We start from the raw sequence: 16,596 nt of genomic DNA on the forward strand, positions 1-16,596 counted from the left end.
GTGTTCCTTGCTGTTGACCTGAGAAGGGTTCTTCCATGCCAGAAAAGAATGCAATTATTTTGGATGGAAATCTATTGTTTATTACTCAGGACTGACAGTAAAGAGGACTAAAATTAAAAACAAAAACTGTCTCAATTTATCCAGTGATGAACAGATCCACTGATGCATTTTGCAGTATCATCTCCACAACTCAGGTTTTTGCAGTTGTTCAGAACAAACGCCTTAACTCTAAGACGCTAGACTACACAGAGAAGTCCTTAGCTCCAGAGGGATGTGGGTTTTTGCAAAGCTGTAAGAATTGCACTGTTTACAATCTTTATTGGCTCTGAACAAAAATGTTGTCTTGAAAGCCTCCAAGTTCGGATTCTAAAGAAGGGCAATTAGAGTTTGGTCCCAAATGCATAAAATTTTCAACTAAATGTTACACAGATAACATTAATTTTTTTCTACTGTTTATATTCTTACTCAAATCTAAAAGCTTGCAATCATGAAAAGATGACAAGAAACCTACACAGAGAAACTATGCTGACACACGGACAACACAAGGACACCAGCGACACCATCACTTCCTTTCTGAGGGAAGATTGATTGATTGTATTTTCACCATTCACATATAAACTTCAAACCCTGAAAATAAATACCTGTCTTTGAGTGCTTCACAAACACCGCAAAGAAAACTTACCTACAAATCATACATTCAGCTACTCCATCATTTTCAACACTTCCAACAATCACCACTTTTACAAGTCTGCACTTTCACTGGGGCAGCTGCGTGTCAGCTACAGAATCAAGGAGCAGTAACGCTTATCATCTGTTAACACTTTCCGCTATCAAGTGGCTTTACCAAATACTGTTCTACAGATAGGAAAAGCTTAAGAGATGTGTGCAAAAGAATCGCTGTCAGACCTGATTCATGGCTTCCCTATCGTGGGGTCACACCACTACTTTGAAACCAACTCAAAACCAGCCAGAGTAGAGTTTAAATACTGACAATGGAATTCTGGTCCCTACACATATCAATAGGAAGAAAGACCAGAATTTCACCCCAATATATAAAACCTTGTACAGAAAAATTAGTACACAAAGTTTTTAAGAGCCAGGAAAAACTATAAAAAAAATCCATCTAAGTCATAAAAACCATTTCAATGTGAAATTTGTAAAATATCACCCTATTTATTCTCTAAGCTTTTCTAGCAACTTATGACTTTATCATAACATATCTGTAGAAATCCAACGATTAAGAAACAATAATTGTTTTCTTAAATTTAGTTACTTAAACATTTGCCAGTTTGGAAAGTTGAGCTAGAGTCTCTTTACAGAACAAAAAATTGCACACAGTTTTCAACCTTTTCACTTCTGATTCTCCGTGTCATTGAGGGTATGGCACATAACAGTCTGGAGGGGAGCCAATGCTGCTCACTGGGCTCCGCGTATTTGACTCATAAGAATTTGCAGCAACTCCAACCACGCCATCATTTTGAGGGGTCTCTCCTTTCAAAAAGTCATCATCTTCATCTTCAGAAGTACCCTGCATAAATTTAAAAGGATCAGTGAGAGCAGAAAGATACTCCAGGTCTCTATTAAGATTTGATAGAAGTAACGAATGCTGAAACTAAAAAGGGTATTTCTAAAATAAATTCTGAAATGTTGCAGTAATCAAATTTGCTTTTCAAAATGCACTAAGAAAGTTTACAAATTACCAGTTAAAGCTACAAAGCAAAGTTATTTTTACATGCTGTCACAGGCAGGAAAAAAAAAAAAAATCACACCATCTGAAGGTCTCAAAAACCTGACATAAGATAGACATGCTGCAAGAAGCTAAATTTGTTTACATAGGAGCTTCAGAATGGCATAATTTAGGATTTGGGTTGTGCTAGAATTGTCACGACTAGTTGGAATGGTAAAGAGAATTGGATTTACTCTCATTATGAACTATGGGAACTAAATCATACCTACAAAGTGGATTTCCCAGTGACATCAGCACGTCCACATTCTAAATGTTCATAAACATTCACAGTGGTCCTGTGCTGCCAAACTAACTCCTCTGCAGATGAGGGGAAAAGCGCTCTTAATGCAAGGATGGACCAATCCCTAAAGCTTCCTAATTTCAATAAGAGTTTCCCCCAAATGTTTAGTGTATTCATGTCTACTAAAAAAAATAACAATCCTGCAATAGAAGTAGCTGGTAAAGATTTGGCAAAAGCTGAACTGCATTTTTATCAGAAAAGGTTACCTTTTTAATGGGTTTCTTCAGATTCTCAAGATCTTCAGCACTCAGCTCTTCCCAAAACTGATAAAGAGGATCAATAGTCTTCCTTGATCTGAGAGAGGAATTAAAACACAGCATGAGTTAAGGTATTTGCTAAAAGTCATATGTATTTAATTCTAATGACACAATATAAAATACTGTGCATTGTAAAACCCTCTATAGGGTTTTACAAACTATTCAGTTAATCTCTATGTAATCCCCAATTAATCACATGAAGAATATTATCAACATTTTGTTGATAAGTATAAATTACAATTGTTTGCTTGAGGAGTTCTGATAGAGTCAGGTCTCCTAATTCCTTTCTGGGTATTGTTAACAGCTAGGCTACGCTCACAAACAAGCATAATTTTCTTCCAAATGTCTGGATATTGGATGGATAATTTTATTATTTATTAAAATATTTTTGTAATTAAATATATGCTATATGTATATTTGAGTTATTACATGCCAATATAATTATTAATAGTAATAATTTTTACTTCTAAGAAGTCTCCCTCCTGTGGAGACATTTTTTTTTAAAGAGGGAAAAAAAAAAAGAGAATGTTACCCTCTAACATCAAAAACTAATTAAAGCATCATAGTGCTAGAAATTTTGAAAAGTTGAAAATAATCCACTATTCATTAAAAAAGCAAGGTATTTTAAATAAACTGAAGTCTACAATGAAGAATACACTCAAGGTGCAAAAAACCCAAAATAAAAAAAAAAAAAAAAAGACACACCACCACCACAGCTCCAACAAAATATGTATTATACTAACACTGTATTTTCAGACTGCTTAAAACAAGGAAAACTACAAGAAAAGTCACCAAACATATCAACTAGATCTGCCAGGAAACTGGGTCTTGTTCCCTCTTCATCACTATCTGTCACAGTGGGGGTAAATTTCAACTCAAACCTTTGACAATTTCTGGTTAAAACATGCAACATGAAAGGTACTAAAGATCAGGGACGAAAATGAACTGTGGAAACACTGACGGTTTCTTAGTTTCAGTTCATTATTTTCTACAAGGCAGAAAAAAGCTGTTCATTTGTAAACTATACCTTTTGAGCACGTAGGGATCAAAGGGGAAGAAACTGTCAAGTGGATTGGTGCAAGTCTGCACAAGGTCACCCCCAGTGCCACTCCGAACAACTGGTATAAACTGCCTATTGTTCCTCTCAATAATTGTGTAGCAGAACACCAACTGGTATTTCCTTTAAAAAGGTTATAAAGAAAATATAAGCATTTCCAGCACACCGAAAGCAAGAATTTCAGATGGTATTAAAATACAAGGTTATTTTTTAACAAACATCACTTCTATCTTCCATTTTTCAATTGGTAGTAGGTGTCTTTAAGATAGTCACAACGTAAGGAGCCTATCTCTTCCTCTACAACCCTATAAACTTCACTCCAAGCAATCAGTTTCACAGTACTGTAGGATTTCATTAAACTCAACCAGAAATAAACTTATCCCACCTAGAATATGGGCAGTGTTGTATGAGTAGTCTTGGACAATATCAATACTGTGCCTAACAAAACCCATGGTTTAAGTACTGCGCTGTTTTCAGATACACACACAGACCTGTATCAAGCTGAAACTGAAATAAATGAGTAGGTACCTGGTAATGGCAGCAAACAAATTCACAACAGAGGGTATACAAATCTTCAGGGGGTTCAGCTGACACATGACAATGCGCTCAAAATTTAAACTCTGCAGATATGACAGACCTTGAAAATAAGAACAATTGACAAATATAGATTATGTATCAGAAATTGAACTTAATTTCTAAGAATTTCCAGTCTGACCAGCCCGCACTCTGCACACCACCACAGAAGCATATCCCAGGGCGCTCTCTTACAGTAGAGATCTAGCCCACAGTTTACTCAGCAGAAAAGCTACTGCAAAAATGGTAACCTGCAATAGCTGAGGGATCCTTCTAACACAGCCACTACACTTACACACCCATTATAGGGACTGACAGCCGCAGAGTCATCAAGCCAGATTATTAATTGAAGCTCACACTAGTTTTATACAGCTGGATGTTGTGGTGTAACTCCTGCTGGCTACTAAGTACCACACAGCTGCTCACTTACTCTCCTTGCCCCCGGTGGGATGGGGAGAAGAATCAGAAAAAGGTAAAATTCGTGGGTTAAGAGCAATTTAATAATTGAAATAAATGTAATTGAAATAGTAAAAACAACTGTAATGAAAAGGAGAAAGAGCAAAAGGAATTAAATCCAAGGGGTGTGTCTGTGAAGGAAATTAAGTGATGCACAATACAGTTGCTCACCACTTGCTGCCCAATTCCCAGCCAGTCCCTGAGCAGCGATCAGCGGCTCCTGGCTGACTCCCCCCAGCTTATATACTGAGCATGATCTGTGGTATGGAATGTCCCTTTGGCTAGTTCAGCTCAGCTGTTCTGGCTCTGCTCCCTCCCAGCTTCTTGTGCACCTGCTCGCTGGCAGAGCATGGGAAACTTGAAAAGTCCCGGATTTAGAGCAAGCACTACATAGCAGCAACTAAAACATCAGTGTTACCACCATTATTCTCATACTATGTCCAAAACACAGCATTGTACCCACTACTAAGAAGAAAATTAACCCTATCCCAGCTGAAACCAGGACACTGGAATTCAAACATGCTCAGTAAGCACAGCCAAGTATCAATGCTGAGGAGTCATTGGTATTGTTTTCAACAGTGGGGGAGAAAAAAAAAGATCACCGAGCATGGTAGCTGAACAGGTGTACAAGCCATCTCATTTTATTTAGAGCACAACAACATAAACTTGCCAGAAGATACCTGACTGAACTAACCGTTAGAAAATACATCAACAGTAAAACTTGCAAATGAATCCCAATATCATTCAAACCCGATATACTCACCTTTCCTTAAGTTGCCATCCAAAATTTGCTTATGACGGAAAATAAGTGTATAGAACACTGCCTGACATGTAGAATAAAATGGCCCGTGAACAGCCACATCACAGTAAGCATTAGCCCCTTTATCCTGGTTATCAATGTATTTATGCATCCAGTTCACCAGAAGATCCAGACATGCTTTTACTGTACTATAATGGAAGGGAGGGAAAAAAACAACAAAAAAAGGTGTAAAAATAGCACCCAAAATGGTGTTGAAAAGATGTTAAACAAGTATTCAAGGATCTCAGTGGTTATAAAAACATCAGTAAGAAAATCTCACTGTAAAAAAAGGAGATTCTGTTACAAACTTTCTCCTTTAACAGCACTGAAAACCCAGTCCGTGAAAGCACAAGACACCAGAAGGGATGAATCCACGAACGCTGCATGCAAAACGCACAGTAAACAATTAGAATCCTGGGCTACCGACAGTACAGAGAGAGATGCCTCCCACATTCAACAAGTAATTCCAATATCAAATTCAATTAAACATTAAAAGTCACCAAGGCCACCCAAACCGGCATAAAAATAGAGAATGTGCACATACAAAAGATGACATTTTCACCCATCTGCTAAAGTATTTTAATCCCTCTGTATCAAAATAGAACATTTGACTTCCCTGTCTCAGAGTCTACATAAAATGCTTAGCATAGGGCATTAATAGTATGTCCTTCTGAGAATCAGCTATACTGGGCACCCATGACTGCCTGAAGTCAAGACAACCTACCCATGCTCAGCATTTCTTGGTAAGAGAAGCCTTAAACAGCAAGTCATGAATCTCAGCAATCATTAGCCTGCATCCTGTAAATGCAAAAGTTCCCTGGAAACATCAAGACAACACTGAAACAGTATTGCAGAAAGGACAAACAAGACTATTGATTTAGGCTTATTGACAATGCAGTGGGAATAGAGACCACTGTGCGTGCATTCTGTGAATTCTGTACTTAACCTCAGCAATTATCATAAATTGTTTGGTTCTGCTCATATAGCAAAACAACTTACACAACTGGAATAAATTTCGCTCTTGCCAAGAAGCTGCCAATATAACTCCCAGCAGTCTGCCTGATGACTGAAGGATTGTTTGGATCATGCAGTTTTTTCCAAAGATGGTCTAAAAATGCTTCAGCCAACCCCTGGAAACAAGACACACAGAAATCATGAGCTGTTAATGCTGATGCCACTGTTTAAGTAAGAGATTCCTAATACTCCATTACCATAATTTCCATAACTAAACCATTAAAAAAACCACAAACTTCTACCTATAACTGTAGTAAATAATTACTCCTATGCATGATAGGAGAGCACTCTTTTCTGTGTCTTTTTCTATACTTAGCTATAGAAAGCAAATGGAACCAGAAGGCTAGGAAAGAGAGTCAAAAGTAGATACACAAGAAGTGTTTAAAAACAGGAGCATAAGGAGGTGAACGTGAAGTGTTTCTCTATCTCTTGTAGCAGAAGAGGTCAGGCACACCTAATAGAAAGAGCAAGACAAGTTAAGAGAAACAAAAGTGATTCTTCACCTTAAATGGTTATATTGTGGATATTTTTGCCACAAAAATTCATGACGTCAAAAATTCACATCGCTACAAAAAGCAAGATATCATGAGATGTTTCTCATTGAATTTGTTCATCATGGGCTGCTACCACAAAAGAACATCAGTTTTGCTCGGGAAATTACCAGACTGCTGCTGTAGGCTGAGACGGTATTCTAGCAAAGAATCATAAGAAGTTTGCCCCATTCTGATTTTCCTTCCAACACATTCACTATTCATCACTGTCAGAAACAAGATGTTAGCTGAACTCGATTTTTAGCTGCTGTCACGCAAAAAGTCTGCATGGGGTTTTTTTTTAATATACGGTAAAAGAAAGAACAATAGTTCGTTGAGAGAGATAGGAACATGGAGGCGGGGAAACAAACAGCAGACACAATTTTCGAATTGAAAAGCTGACACAGTATCTTTAAGATAGTTTTGGGATGCTGAAGAAACTTGCTGGAGCACTGTATCTTGGGTTCCAGAGCCCAACTGATTTTTGTAAAAGATGTCCATTAGCCAAGTTCCATCACACCAGCTTAGATTCTGTTTGCAGTTATTAACAAATGGGAAGAACAACCACAAAGAAAAACTTGAACAAAGGAATGACAGAGAAAGTAAAGATGCTAACGAATCCTGACATACTATCTTCAGACTAGAATTACAGAAGAAAACAACTTTTTTTTGTAAACGAAGCCAAAAAAAAAGGATGCAGAAATGACAGAAGACACTATTTTAAGAACAGCCTCTACTCACCAATTTAAAGCTGCAGATGTAAAACATGAAATACTGTACATGACATGAAGCATGGGTTGGTAAAATGAGCGTGTCAAACACAGAAACCAGATCCCGATACAAATCCTTTGTGTTGTTGATATCAAGCTTGCCTACACAACAGAAAAAGAGAACAGAACAAAATGAGCCGTTTCAGGTGTTTTTCCTGCCCTCACGTTGAAAAAGTAGAATCTGTATCTTTTCAAACCAGTAAGAAATATTTAAAGAAACACTGTCAAGCTGACTTCCAGTCTTATCTGCCATCTAAAAAAAGTTATAGGAAGACCTTCTAGGCCATCACTGCTACAGCTTTTCATGGCTGTGTACATGGGAGTTTATCTGCATGCATGCGCACACGTGTATAAAACTAGCAGACAGGCAAACTTTGCAATAATGTGTTAATTCAGAAGAGCCAGAAGAAAACACTAAGAAATTAATCACTAGACTTGCGTGAAGAGACAGCAAAACGGTTTCTAAATATACTGGTTTAAATATATAAATTAAGAAATTCAAACCCCTAATAAATGCCAGTGTAAGACATTTCTTTCACGTTTTTTCCTGCAACACAAAGCCTTGCTGTAGCAATTCCAATTGAGTCATGTAGCTGGTTGTTTTAATCTACTTCCAGTCCTTGCGATAGTGAGAGGATCCATAATTCTAATATACAAAGCAACACAGTACAGCAAATGATAAAACACTGTTGTTAATCATAAAGTATTTTAATCCCCCAAGTTTTGTAGCAAAATGAAAAAAACAAAACTCTCTTCAACCTTATAAACTGTAATGCCACAGTTTGGATAGAGTATCATGTTTATAAAATCAGAATGTCTCCAACTGAAGACCAAACCTTTAAAGTCATAAATGTATGTTCCCGTCCTCTGCCAATACAAGTGGGCAGGGGCAGGAATGTGAACTACACAGCCTGCTGATGGCAGAATTCTGCTGCTAAAGAGTGAGGGCTCTATCTTGCAGCAGCAGAAAGCAAGAACTCCTCTTATGTGTTTCTTACTTGTTAGCAAAACAATAAATGTGGTTGTAGTTCAAGTGTTCTTACCACCCACGTGGCAAACATCTTTAATATAGGAAAACAGGATGGTCATCAAAATGTCAAGGCGCTCTGCAAGCGGATGGGCCATTCTCTCACTACTGGAAGAGACAACTTTGTTTCCTTTCCTTTCTTCATCTTCCTCCTAGTAAATAAAATGGCAGTCAGACACCTTCTGCATACACAACATCATAAAGACAGCAATTACAGGAGAAGTAAAACTGAATGTCTATGCTAAAGTTTTGTATTTTTTTTTGTTAAACGCGGTATCTAATTATACAGCTTACTGTAAGCAATTTTTTGTAAACTAAGCCAACTGCCATGAATTCTTAATTAGCTTTATGTATAGCTGCTTGTGATTTTACGTAACAAAACTGATTCATTGCATTTATGCTGAGTATTTACATGAATAAAGTCAACACCCAAAGAACACATTAATCATTTGACAGCTATTCAGGTTTCAAGAACTGTAGGCAGTGCAGTAACGAAGCGATAATGTATTTCTACACTATCTTACTTCATAGCCACCTCAAAAGTGAAAATTTTACTAAAAAAAACCAAAAACTTTAAGTGAAACAAGATAGCCAACCATGTCAAAAAGTCCCTCCTCTGTAGATTTTTCCTCACTATCAGAGTTATTCGCAGTTTCTTCAGCATCTTCAATATCTTGGTGTGGAGTACTAACCTAAAGTTGCAAACAAGAGATTCAATTTTTGTAAGACTGCGACAATAATATGAAACCTTGTAAGAAATGACAACATGAGTAATTTCTAGACTACGTTTTGTCCTTGACTAAATGAATATTTTAGAGGGAAATTATGTGTATGTAATACACAAACATACACTCCAAACAGCCTGAAATGTTACCTTCAGAGTATCAGCTTTCCCAGACTGTTATATGCTCCAAAACAAAGACTTAAATCATTTTCAATGCTACCCTCCTGTCTTTTTTAAGAACGTAAATACCTTTTACTTCAAAGGGATGATAAAACCGTTTAACCACACAAAGAGAAGCACATTCTCTGCACATCAGCACTGATGACCATGAAACAGTTATTTTGACTCTGGCATGGAGATTCCACGCAGGGTACACCAGTATACATCCAACAGTTACCCTCAGGTATGGGAACATCTTCAGATTGAGAATGGGAGTGTAAGTGTGGTTAGTTTTATATTCACAATCATGAGCACTACTGTTGTTGAGTTTAACACTGAAGCATATGTAATTTCCTCCTCTGCATATTCTAACATCAAGTTTCTTTAAAAAATGATACAGAACAAACTTACATCCAATTTTAACAGCTTTTCAATAATAAGCTCCAGAATTCGAAGCCTCAGAGTTGGAAGGTACACCGTAACTCGTAGCAAGTTATGAACATAACATTCCTACAACACAAAATTAATTGATATCTATAATAATGTTAATAGAAACTCTATAATTTCTGCCACAGATTTTTAGAAAACAAATTTCTTAATTTGTTATCTAAAGAGCCAGAAATAGGTTTTAACAGACTGTATTCAATCTAGATTAAGTTAATGTATAAGCCAAACATCAACTTTCAATTGTTAAGCTGTGTTATCATTAACTTCTTGATCTACTATTTCCATGCAAGTTTTCCGAGCTACTTCTAGATTGAATGAGTATAAATACTCTATATGGGAAGTTATTAATTTCCATAGGAGTTTATGTCTAAACTTTCTATAGGAAAAATAAGACAAGCATATTCCTTGTTACATCTAGAACCAGCTCTAGTAGAACCGCTTAAAGCGATACTGAACATCATTCCAGGATGTTGTAATGTATCAACAATTCTAAATTCCACAGGTAAGACTCCTCAGAGTAGTTCTAATTAGAACTACAACAGGTTAACAGACAAGTTCTGTGAGTGTGCCTATGCCCACCCATGTATACACACACGCACAAAAGAACTCATTGCAACTTTCGCACAGCAAAACTGACAAGTCAATATATAAAAGTAGGTGAAGTGCCACATTTAAGTACACCATAGTCTCTTTGTGTATATGCATTATAACACAACCTTTAATTACATGAACACATATGATTTTTCCACAGGCTATCTCGCTCACTCAGTACATAAAATGGATAGTGTTAGTTTATGAGAATATATGAATTGGAAATATTTAGCAAAAATGCATGGACCACATTTTTATCACACTTCATTCGGATCTTACCCTGAAAACACAGTTACAAATATTTTCACAACTTGCTCCTCACTGAGCCGCTAAATAAATAATCCCGTAACACCACTAAGAGCTATTATCCCCCTCATTTTGCACACAGGGAACTGATGGCCAAAGTTCTTGGGTTTTAAAAAAAATTGAAAAAACTAGCACAGTATACAAAGAACTCTGGAGGGGTTTCAGCACCTGGCGAGTTTGAACTACAGCTCCAACTGAACTTGGCTGGTGGAGCAGGGCTCTGCCTTTCTGTAAAATAATGTGTCAACATATCAAGTTGGAACAAGTACCTATAAAGATCACACAACAACTGTAACCTGTCAGAAGTTTCCAACTTGTTTTTTACCACATATAAGCACTATACCAGAGATGAAATAAAACAACTTAACACCCTACACTACCAGCAACTTAGATTTCACCTGTAATATTCATTGCTTTCTGTCTGCTTATCATAAATTTCACGTTGTTCTCATAAATACTTTCCAGTTTTGACAAAAAGTGAGACAGGTATCCTACCGTCTCCTTACTATACAACCCTGAGATTCATCGCCAAAGAGGTCCATCTTGTGCATTGATTAAGCAAGCAATCCTGTGGAAAAGATATGCAGCTATGTCATTAAAGACTAGCATAATGCTTATGCACAAGGAACTTAAGTATGCTTGGACAACCTTATACTAAACAGACACACACACACATATACAAAAATAACAATATAGTCAAAAATCTGCACTCAACACCACCAAATCAGTTGTCGTACTACAGTATATTTATACATAAAAACCCACAAGTGAACAAATAAACAAAAACATACACAGCTCTTACCAGAGTTCTCTCCGATTTATTAATGAAAGGAAAGTTTTCCACAAGTATCGGCATGAGAAATTGCGGTGTCCTACAACATAAACAACAACCAAACAAAAAAACCCCACCAAACCCAAAAGTTACAGGTTATTACAAGAGCAAATACTGAAACTCCAGCACTCTAAAGACAGACTGAAATAAGCTTATTTCACAGTAACTTTCTTTTAAGGTAAGTAATTGTGTAAAATCTGGTTTTGTAGGGATCACCGAACAGATAATAAGCAGCGCACTTTCACTGTGGATTTGTTGTGGATTAGAAACCACTTCAAATATGCTGCTATAAACACAAATTTTCCTACTTTCTGTTTCTATTAACAGGATTTTCAGCTACTGATGCCTATGGAAATTTCATAATGATTGGAAACAGCATTCCACCAGTTAGTGAGTATCAGGAAAAAAAATCATGCAATGAAAATAAGCATTATACTTCCAATTAACAGTAAAAAATTGTAATTCATCAGTTCACAAGCTTTAAATCTGCAAAGAAATGGTGTAAAAAACTCCATGAGATCATATACTTACGAAGGAACATATCTTGCAACAGTTTGCAATGCTCTGTGACATGTATTAAAGTTTTCAGAAAGGTCTAGAGAAAGAAAAAAGTACTCTTATACATTTGGTTACAGAAAACTAAATCAGGAACCAGCAAAAGCAGTTCGTATCAATTAAACATTCTAAAGATTCCCAAGGAAATTGCATTTGCAAAAAAAAATATTTTTTTTCTTGTTTTCAGTTGAACTGCCTTACTAGCAAAATAAGCACAAAAAGTAACTCCAAATAAAATTCACGGCATCACAGTCAAACTCTGAACGTGCTGCCAGCTACAAGGTCAGGTATTGTTGTTACTCATTCTCATACTGAACGCTAAATTTGGAAACCCAAAATCTATTCTAAGATACACAAGTATTTAGAAGATATTTTAAATCCAAGTCTGTAACTAGATAAAATCTATTAAAAGATTATGCCTCATTTACACAAGAGTCCAAAGAACAGCTAATGAAGCTTCTGTAGCAGGCTTTTTTATCCAAATGGTGTCACAAGTGAGCAGCAGAATACTTAGGTCGTCACAAGCAGAACTGAAATTTATTCCAGCATTTAAAATAAGAAAACATAAAATTCTTGAAAGACATTTAGCTGTTTGCCTTATCAATAAACAAACACACTAATTATGTGGCATTTTTGTTATAGTATTTCAGTGTATAATAATGTGTATTTCAGCTTACTCCAGGCAGACAACAAAAAACAACAAAAAAAGTCAAGAATCCCCCAAACTACCTAGTTTTATTGAGGTAAATAAAATGGAAAATGAAAAACTCCTAACTTTTCTTTGACTTGGAAACAATCTAGGACTATGAATGTTTTCCTGTGTGTTCAGTCTTATTCCTATAGATACTGCGCCGACAGGAACATTTCGAAAGTAACAAGGAGTGGGTCACCACACCACTGATCAGAGTACAAGAAAGTCTTTAATTTGGGAATTCAAGGATATACTGTTTCTTAATGTTTTACATTAACTCAGCTAGGTTAATTTTGTGAAAATGGAGCAACATGCATTGTATACTTCTTTAGTAAAGGTATTACAGCAGCATATATAAGCCATGCTTCCCTTATACTCACTTTCATCATCATCATCAGAATCTGAAATATCCACATCGTCTTCTGTGATGGTTATTCGAGCTAGCAAGAAGTGAGATTATTGTGTCAAAATTGTACAAGTCACACCAGTACTAGTTTCAAGGCCACATCAAACACACTGGACAACTGAAGCTCATCAAGACGACTGCTTCATTCACGGAACTAAGAGGTTCTTGAGAACATCTCACATGATCCTCACTGCAGCTTTTGGTTTTTTAGTAACAACATTATATGGTTCATCCCTTTCCAAGACACCTTCATAAATGGGGTCTGTACTACAAACCAGAATATGTCCTCTGAAATCTAGGTTCACAAAACTACCTGTATCACAATTCAGCTATCCAAGTTAAGAAAGTAATCAATGGGAAAAAACTCCAACCCAGTAACGAATTGTGTCATGCTGTATTTATACAGAATTTACCTAGGAAAGGCTTTTTGATAAGCAAACAAAGAAAGGTAAAAGAAAAGTAACTTACCGGGGACAAACTGTGATACAATCATCCGAAGGCATGGCCTAAGGTGGACTGTTTGTGCTGACACTAGATTGCCAAGAAAACCCAGATATTCTTCTACTACCTCTTGGCTTCTTCTCAACCATGGCAGCTTCTGAAAGTAAGCAAAAACCAGGATGTCAAAGAAAGATGTCTGGAGTATTAAACTCTTAATCTTCCCATGTAACAAACATATTTACCAGCAAAATGCTGACCAGTTGTTCAAGCTCTTTGGTCAAATACGCAACGGAAGCTCGAAATTCATGCAGCCAATTAATGATCTGGACATCCTTAAAATAAGCAGAAGAAAATAGGTAACTATTCCAGTAAACAGTACTGCTTTTTACTAGAAAATAAAAAAATCCTTAGAATTCAAAGATTAAGTTTGTAAATAGAAATTATTTTCACATTAACATGCAAGGAAATTCTTTGAAGTTTGTGTCCTCACCAATCAAAAGTTCTCAAATGCAAGAATAAAGGCATACCAACTCCTACACCAGCAGCCTGCCTGGAAGGCTTAAGACTGAGCAAAGCATGGAGACCTCACTCACACAGAACATACTTAAAACAAATGGCATTCCATCTTAATTGTCTTTTCTTTTTGCTCTAGTTTAAGCAGAGGGGACACTCAAGACCTGAAATAAGAGAGATACTGAAACAGTAGCAAATCTACACAGAAAACTTTACAGTGGTTTTGCCTGTACACTCAAAAAGGCCTGATAAGAACAAAGTATTTTACAAAGTGTCCTCTTTAAAAAGAAAAAGGAATTCCATATAGCATTATGCTTCCTGCAGCATTCTTCTCATGGCTTTTGTGGTTTTGTTGAAAGGAACGCACAAAAAAGAAGAGAAAAAACAGGACAACAAACGTAGCAGGTATTCACAGATATACAGAAGAGCTGTGAAACAATACTTCTTGGTATGACTAAATGCATGTATCTTACTGCCTAATTGAGCAAGTATTTAGTGAGAACATAAGATAAAAACTCATGTAACTTAAAAGCTGTGAAAGTCAGAAACCATGGTTTGAACTACAGAAGCACCTGTAAAAACAAGCACCAGTGACCTAGAAAGATAGCATACAGAACAAAGACCCTGTCACAAATCAAAGTTTCTCACTAGAGCAGAGTCAGTAAGCACTCATCAAGATCCTGCATATAAGATATATACACGTATTGACAGACAATTGTTCGTTGGGGTTTTTTCCATTTAGGCGTTTCCACAAAGCAAAAAACTGTTAAATGCAGCTAAACATTCAAAGGATTTGGGTAAGCACCAGAATGACTCGTCTAATGGTTACACTCTAACAAACTTTAAATCATCAGACCTCATGTCACCCAAACCCTTACCTTTATGTCTGGATCTGACAGCTGATGCTTTAACAACTCAAAATCCGTGGTATCACCCTAGCAGGGGAAAGAAAAATAAATAACACTCCTGTGTTTTCCAACAAAATACACAAATGTCATCCACGTGTCTGGACAACCCGATACTGCTGAGCAGGAACACGGAGAAGCCGAGGAAGCCGCAGGAGGCGGAAGCGGGCGGTAACGCCGCTGCCCCCCGGGCCCCCGCGGCCGTGCCCCGCCGGGGCTGCGCACCCAGCCGGGCGTCCCTCGCTCTGACTCACCAGGGAAAGCTCGGTACCAGCACCGCCACGCCGGCCGCCTGGCACCAGCTTCCAGCGGTTTTTCCCTGCTGTTTCAGGCACAGCCTTGTGCGAGGGGCAGGGAGCCCTCCCGCCGAACGGCGCCCCAGGCACCTGCGCCGCGCCAGCCCCGGAGAGCCCCGACAGCCGGCGGCGCAGGGCCGCGCTCACCTTCTCGTACTTGAGCAAGATGTCCGTCAGCGACCCGCCGAACCGCACCGTCTTCTTGGGCGGGGAGCTGATGAACTCGTCCCCCCGCAGCATGGTCGCAGCCCCGCGCCTGAGGAAAAACGAAGCCGCCTGAGCCCCCGCGGGCCTCACCGCCGCGCTCGGGCAGGAGCCACCCCCCACCCGGGCCCGGAGGCCCCGCCGCGCACTTACCTTGTGGTGGCGGCCACCCGCAGCCCGCGCCCCGCTACCGGGGCAGGCGGCGCCGCGCGCCGCGCCCCCCGCGCGCTGCCTGCCTGCGCCGCCACATGCCGCACCCGGGCGGAAAGAGCGCGCGCCCCGCCGGAAACGGGGAGGGCTGCTCCGCCCGCACCATCGAGAGGCGGCGGCTGGAAGGCACACAGCCGCTCTGTGCCGGCCCTCGGTGGTGCGGGAGGACCGAGGCAGGGCGGTGGGCGGGCGCTTTCCCGCCGGGTGCACGGCCAGGGGAGCGGGACCGGAGCAGCGGGGAGCTCCGGCGGCGCCACCGGGTCTGGTTTAACGTTGACGCGAGGGGAAAAACGAAACGACGCGAAGCATCGAGTCAAGAGTCAGTCGGTGGGGCCGAGAACAGGCGGCGGGGCTGGGCCTGGGGGCGCGGGGGCTCGCTGGCACGGGGACCTGCGGCGGCTGCTCGGCCTTTGCACCCGCCCGGTGTGGGCTGGGGCTGCAGTCGAGCCCCGTCAGCTACCACGGTCCTCAAAGGCTCCGAACAACGTGTTAGAGCCTGCTCTGCCTCCCCCCTCAGACATGGCCTGTACACACACCCGTGAAAATCGTGACCTGCATAATTTGTTTCAAAGGCCCTGGGGTTTTTTGTTTTGTTGTTTGGTTTTGGTTTGTTGGGGTTTTTTTAATACATGTCAACTGACTGCATAAAGGATACAGCAGCTTGATGATCACATAATTCAAAAGGAGTAACACATCAAATACATAAAAGCCCTCAATAACTTTCAGAGCCACCTGGGTAAGTGTGAATGGAAACACATGTTTTCTGTGTAGTTCTTCAGCAATGTTAAATCTGCTCAAAACACTGC

General features: G+C 39.2%; 1 protein-coding gene across 2 annotated transcripts; it reads right to left on the reverse strand.

Moving 5' to 3' along the window:
* Positions 1-57: 57 nt before the first annotated feature.
* Positions 58-15,862, reverse strand: RRN3 (RRN3 homolog, RNA polymerase I transcription factor). 2 transcript variants are annotated; one of them, XM_037387284.1, is made up of 18 exons: positions 15,734-15,861; positions 15,524-15,632; positions 15,054-15,110; positions 13,905-13,994; positions 13,690-13,819; positions 13,196-13,255; positions 12,101-12,164; positions 11,540-11,609; positions 9,805-9,903; positions 9,107-9,202; positions 8,527-8,662; positions 7,455-7,585; positions 6,169-6,299; positions 5,134-5,318; positions 3,870-3,978; positions 3,312-3,464; positions 2,234-2,321; positions 58-1,528 (listed from the first exon to the last, which is right to left on the reverse strand). In XM_037387284.1, the coding sequence occupies exons 2-18, from the start codon at positions 15,614-15,616 to the stop codon at positions 1,370-1,372; spliced, it is 1,851 nt and encodes a 616-aa protein (XP_037243181.1). In that variant the 5' UTR covers positions 15,617-15,632; positions 15,734-15,861; the 3' UTR covers positions 58-1,369. The 2 variants fall into 2 exon arrangements, with proteins under 2 accessions (XP_037243181.1, XP_037243183.1); XM_037387286.1 differs by lacking the exon at positions 3,312-3,464 and having other exon boundaries at positions 15,734-15,862.
* Positions 15,863-16,596: the final 734 nt, after the last annotated feature.

The sequence above is a fragment of the Falco rusticolus genome, chromosome 4, assembly GCF_015220075.1.
Source record: "Falco rusticolus isolate bFalRus1 chromosome 4, bFalRus1.pri, whole genome shotgun sequence".
NCBI classification, from domain to species: Eukaryota; Metazoa; Chordata; class Aves; order Falconiformes; family Falconidae; genus Falco; species Falco rusticolus.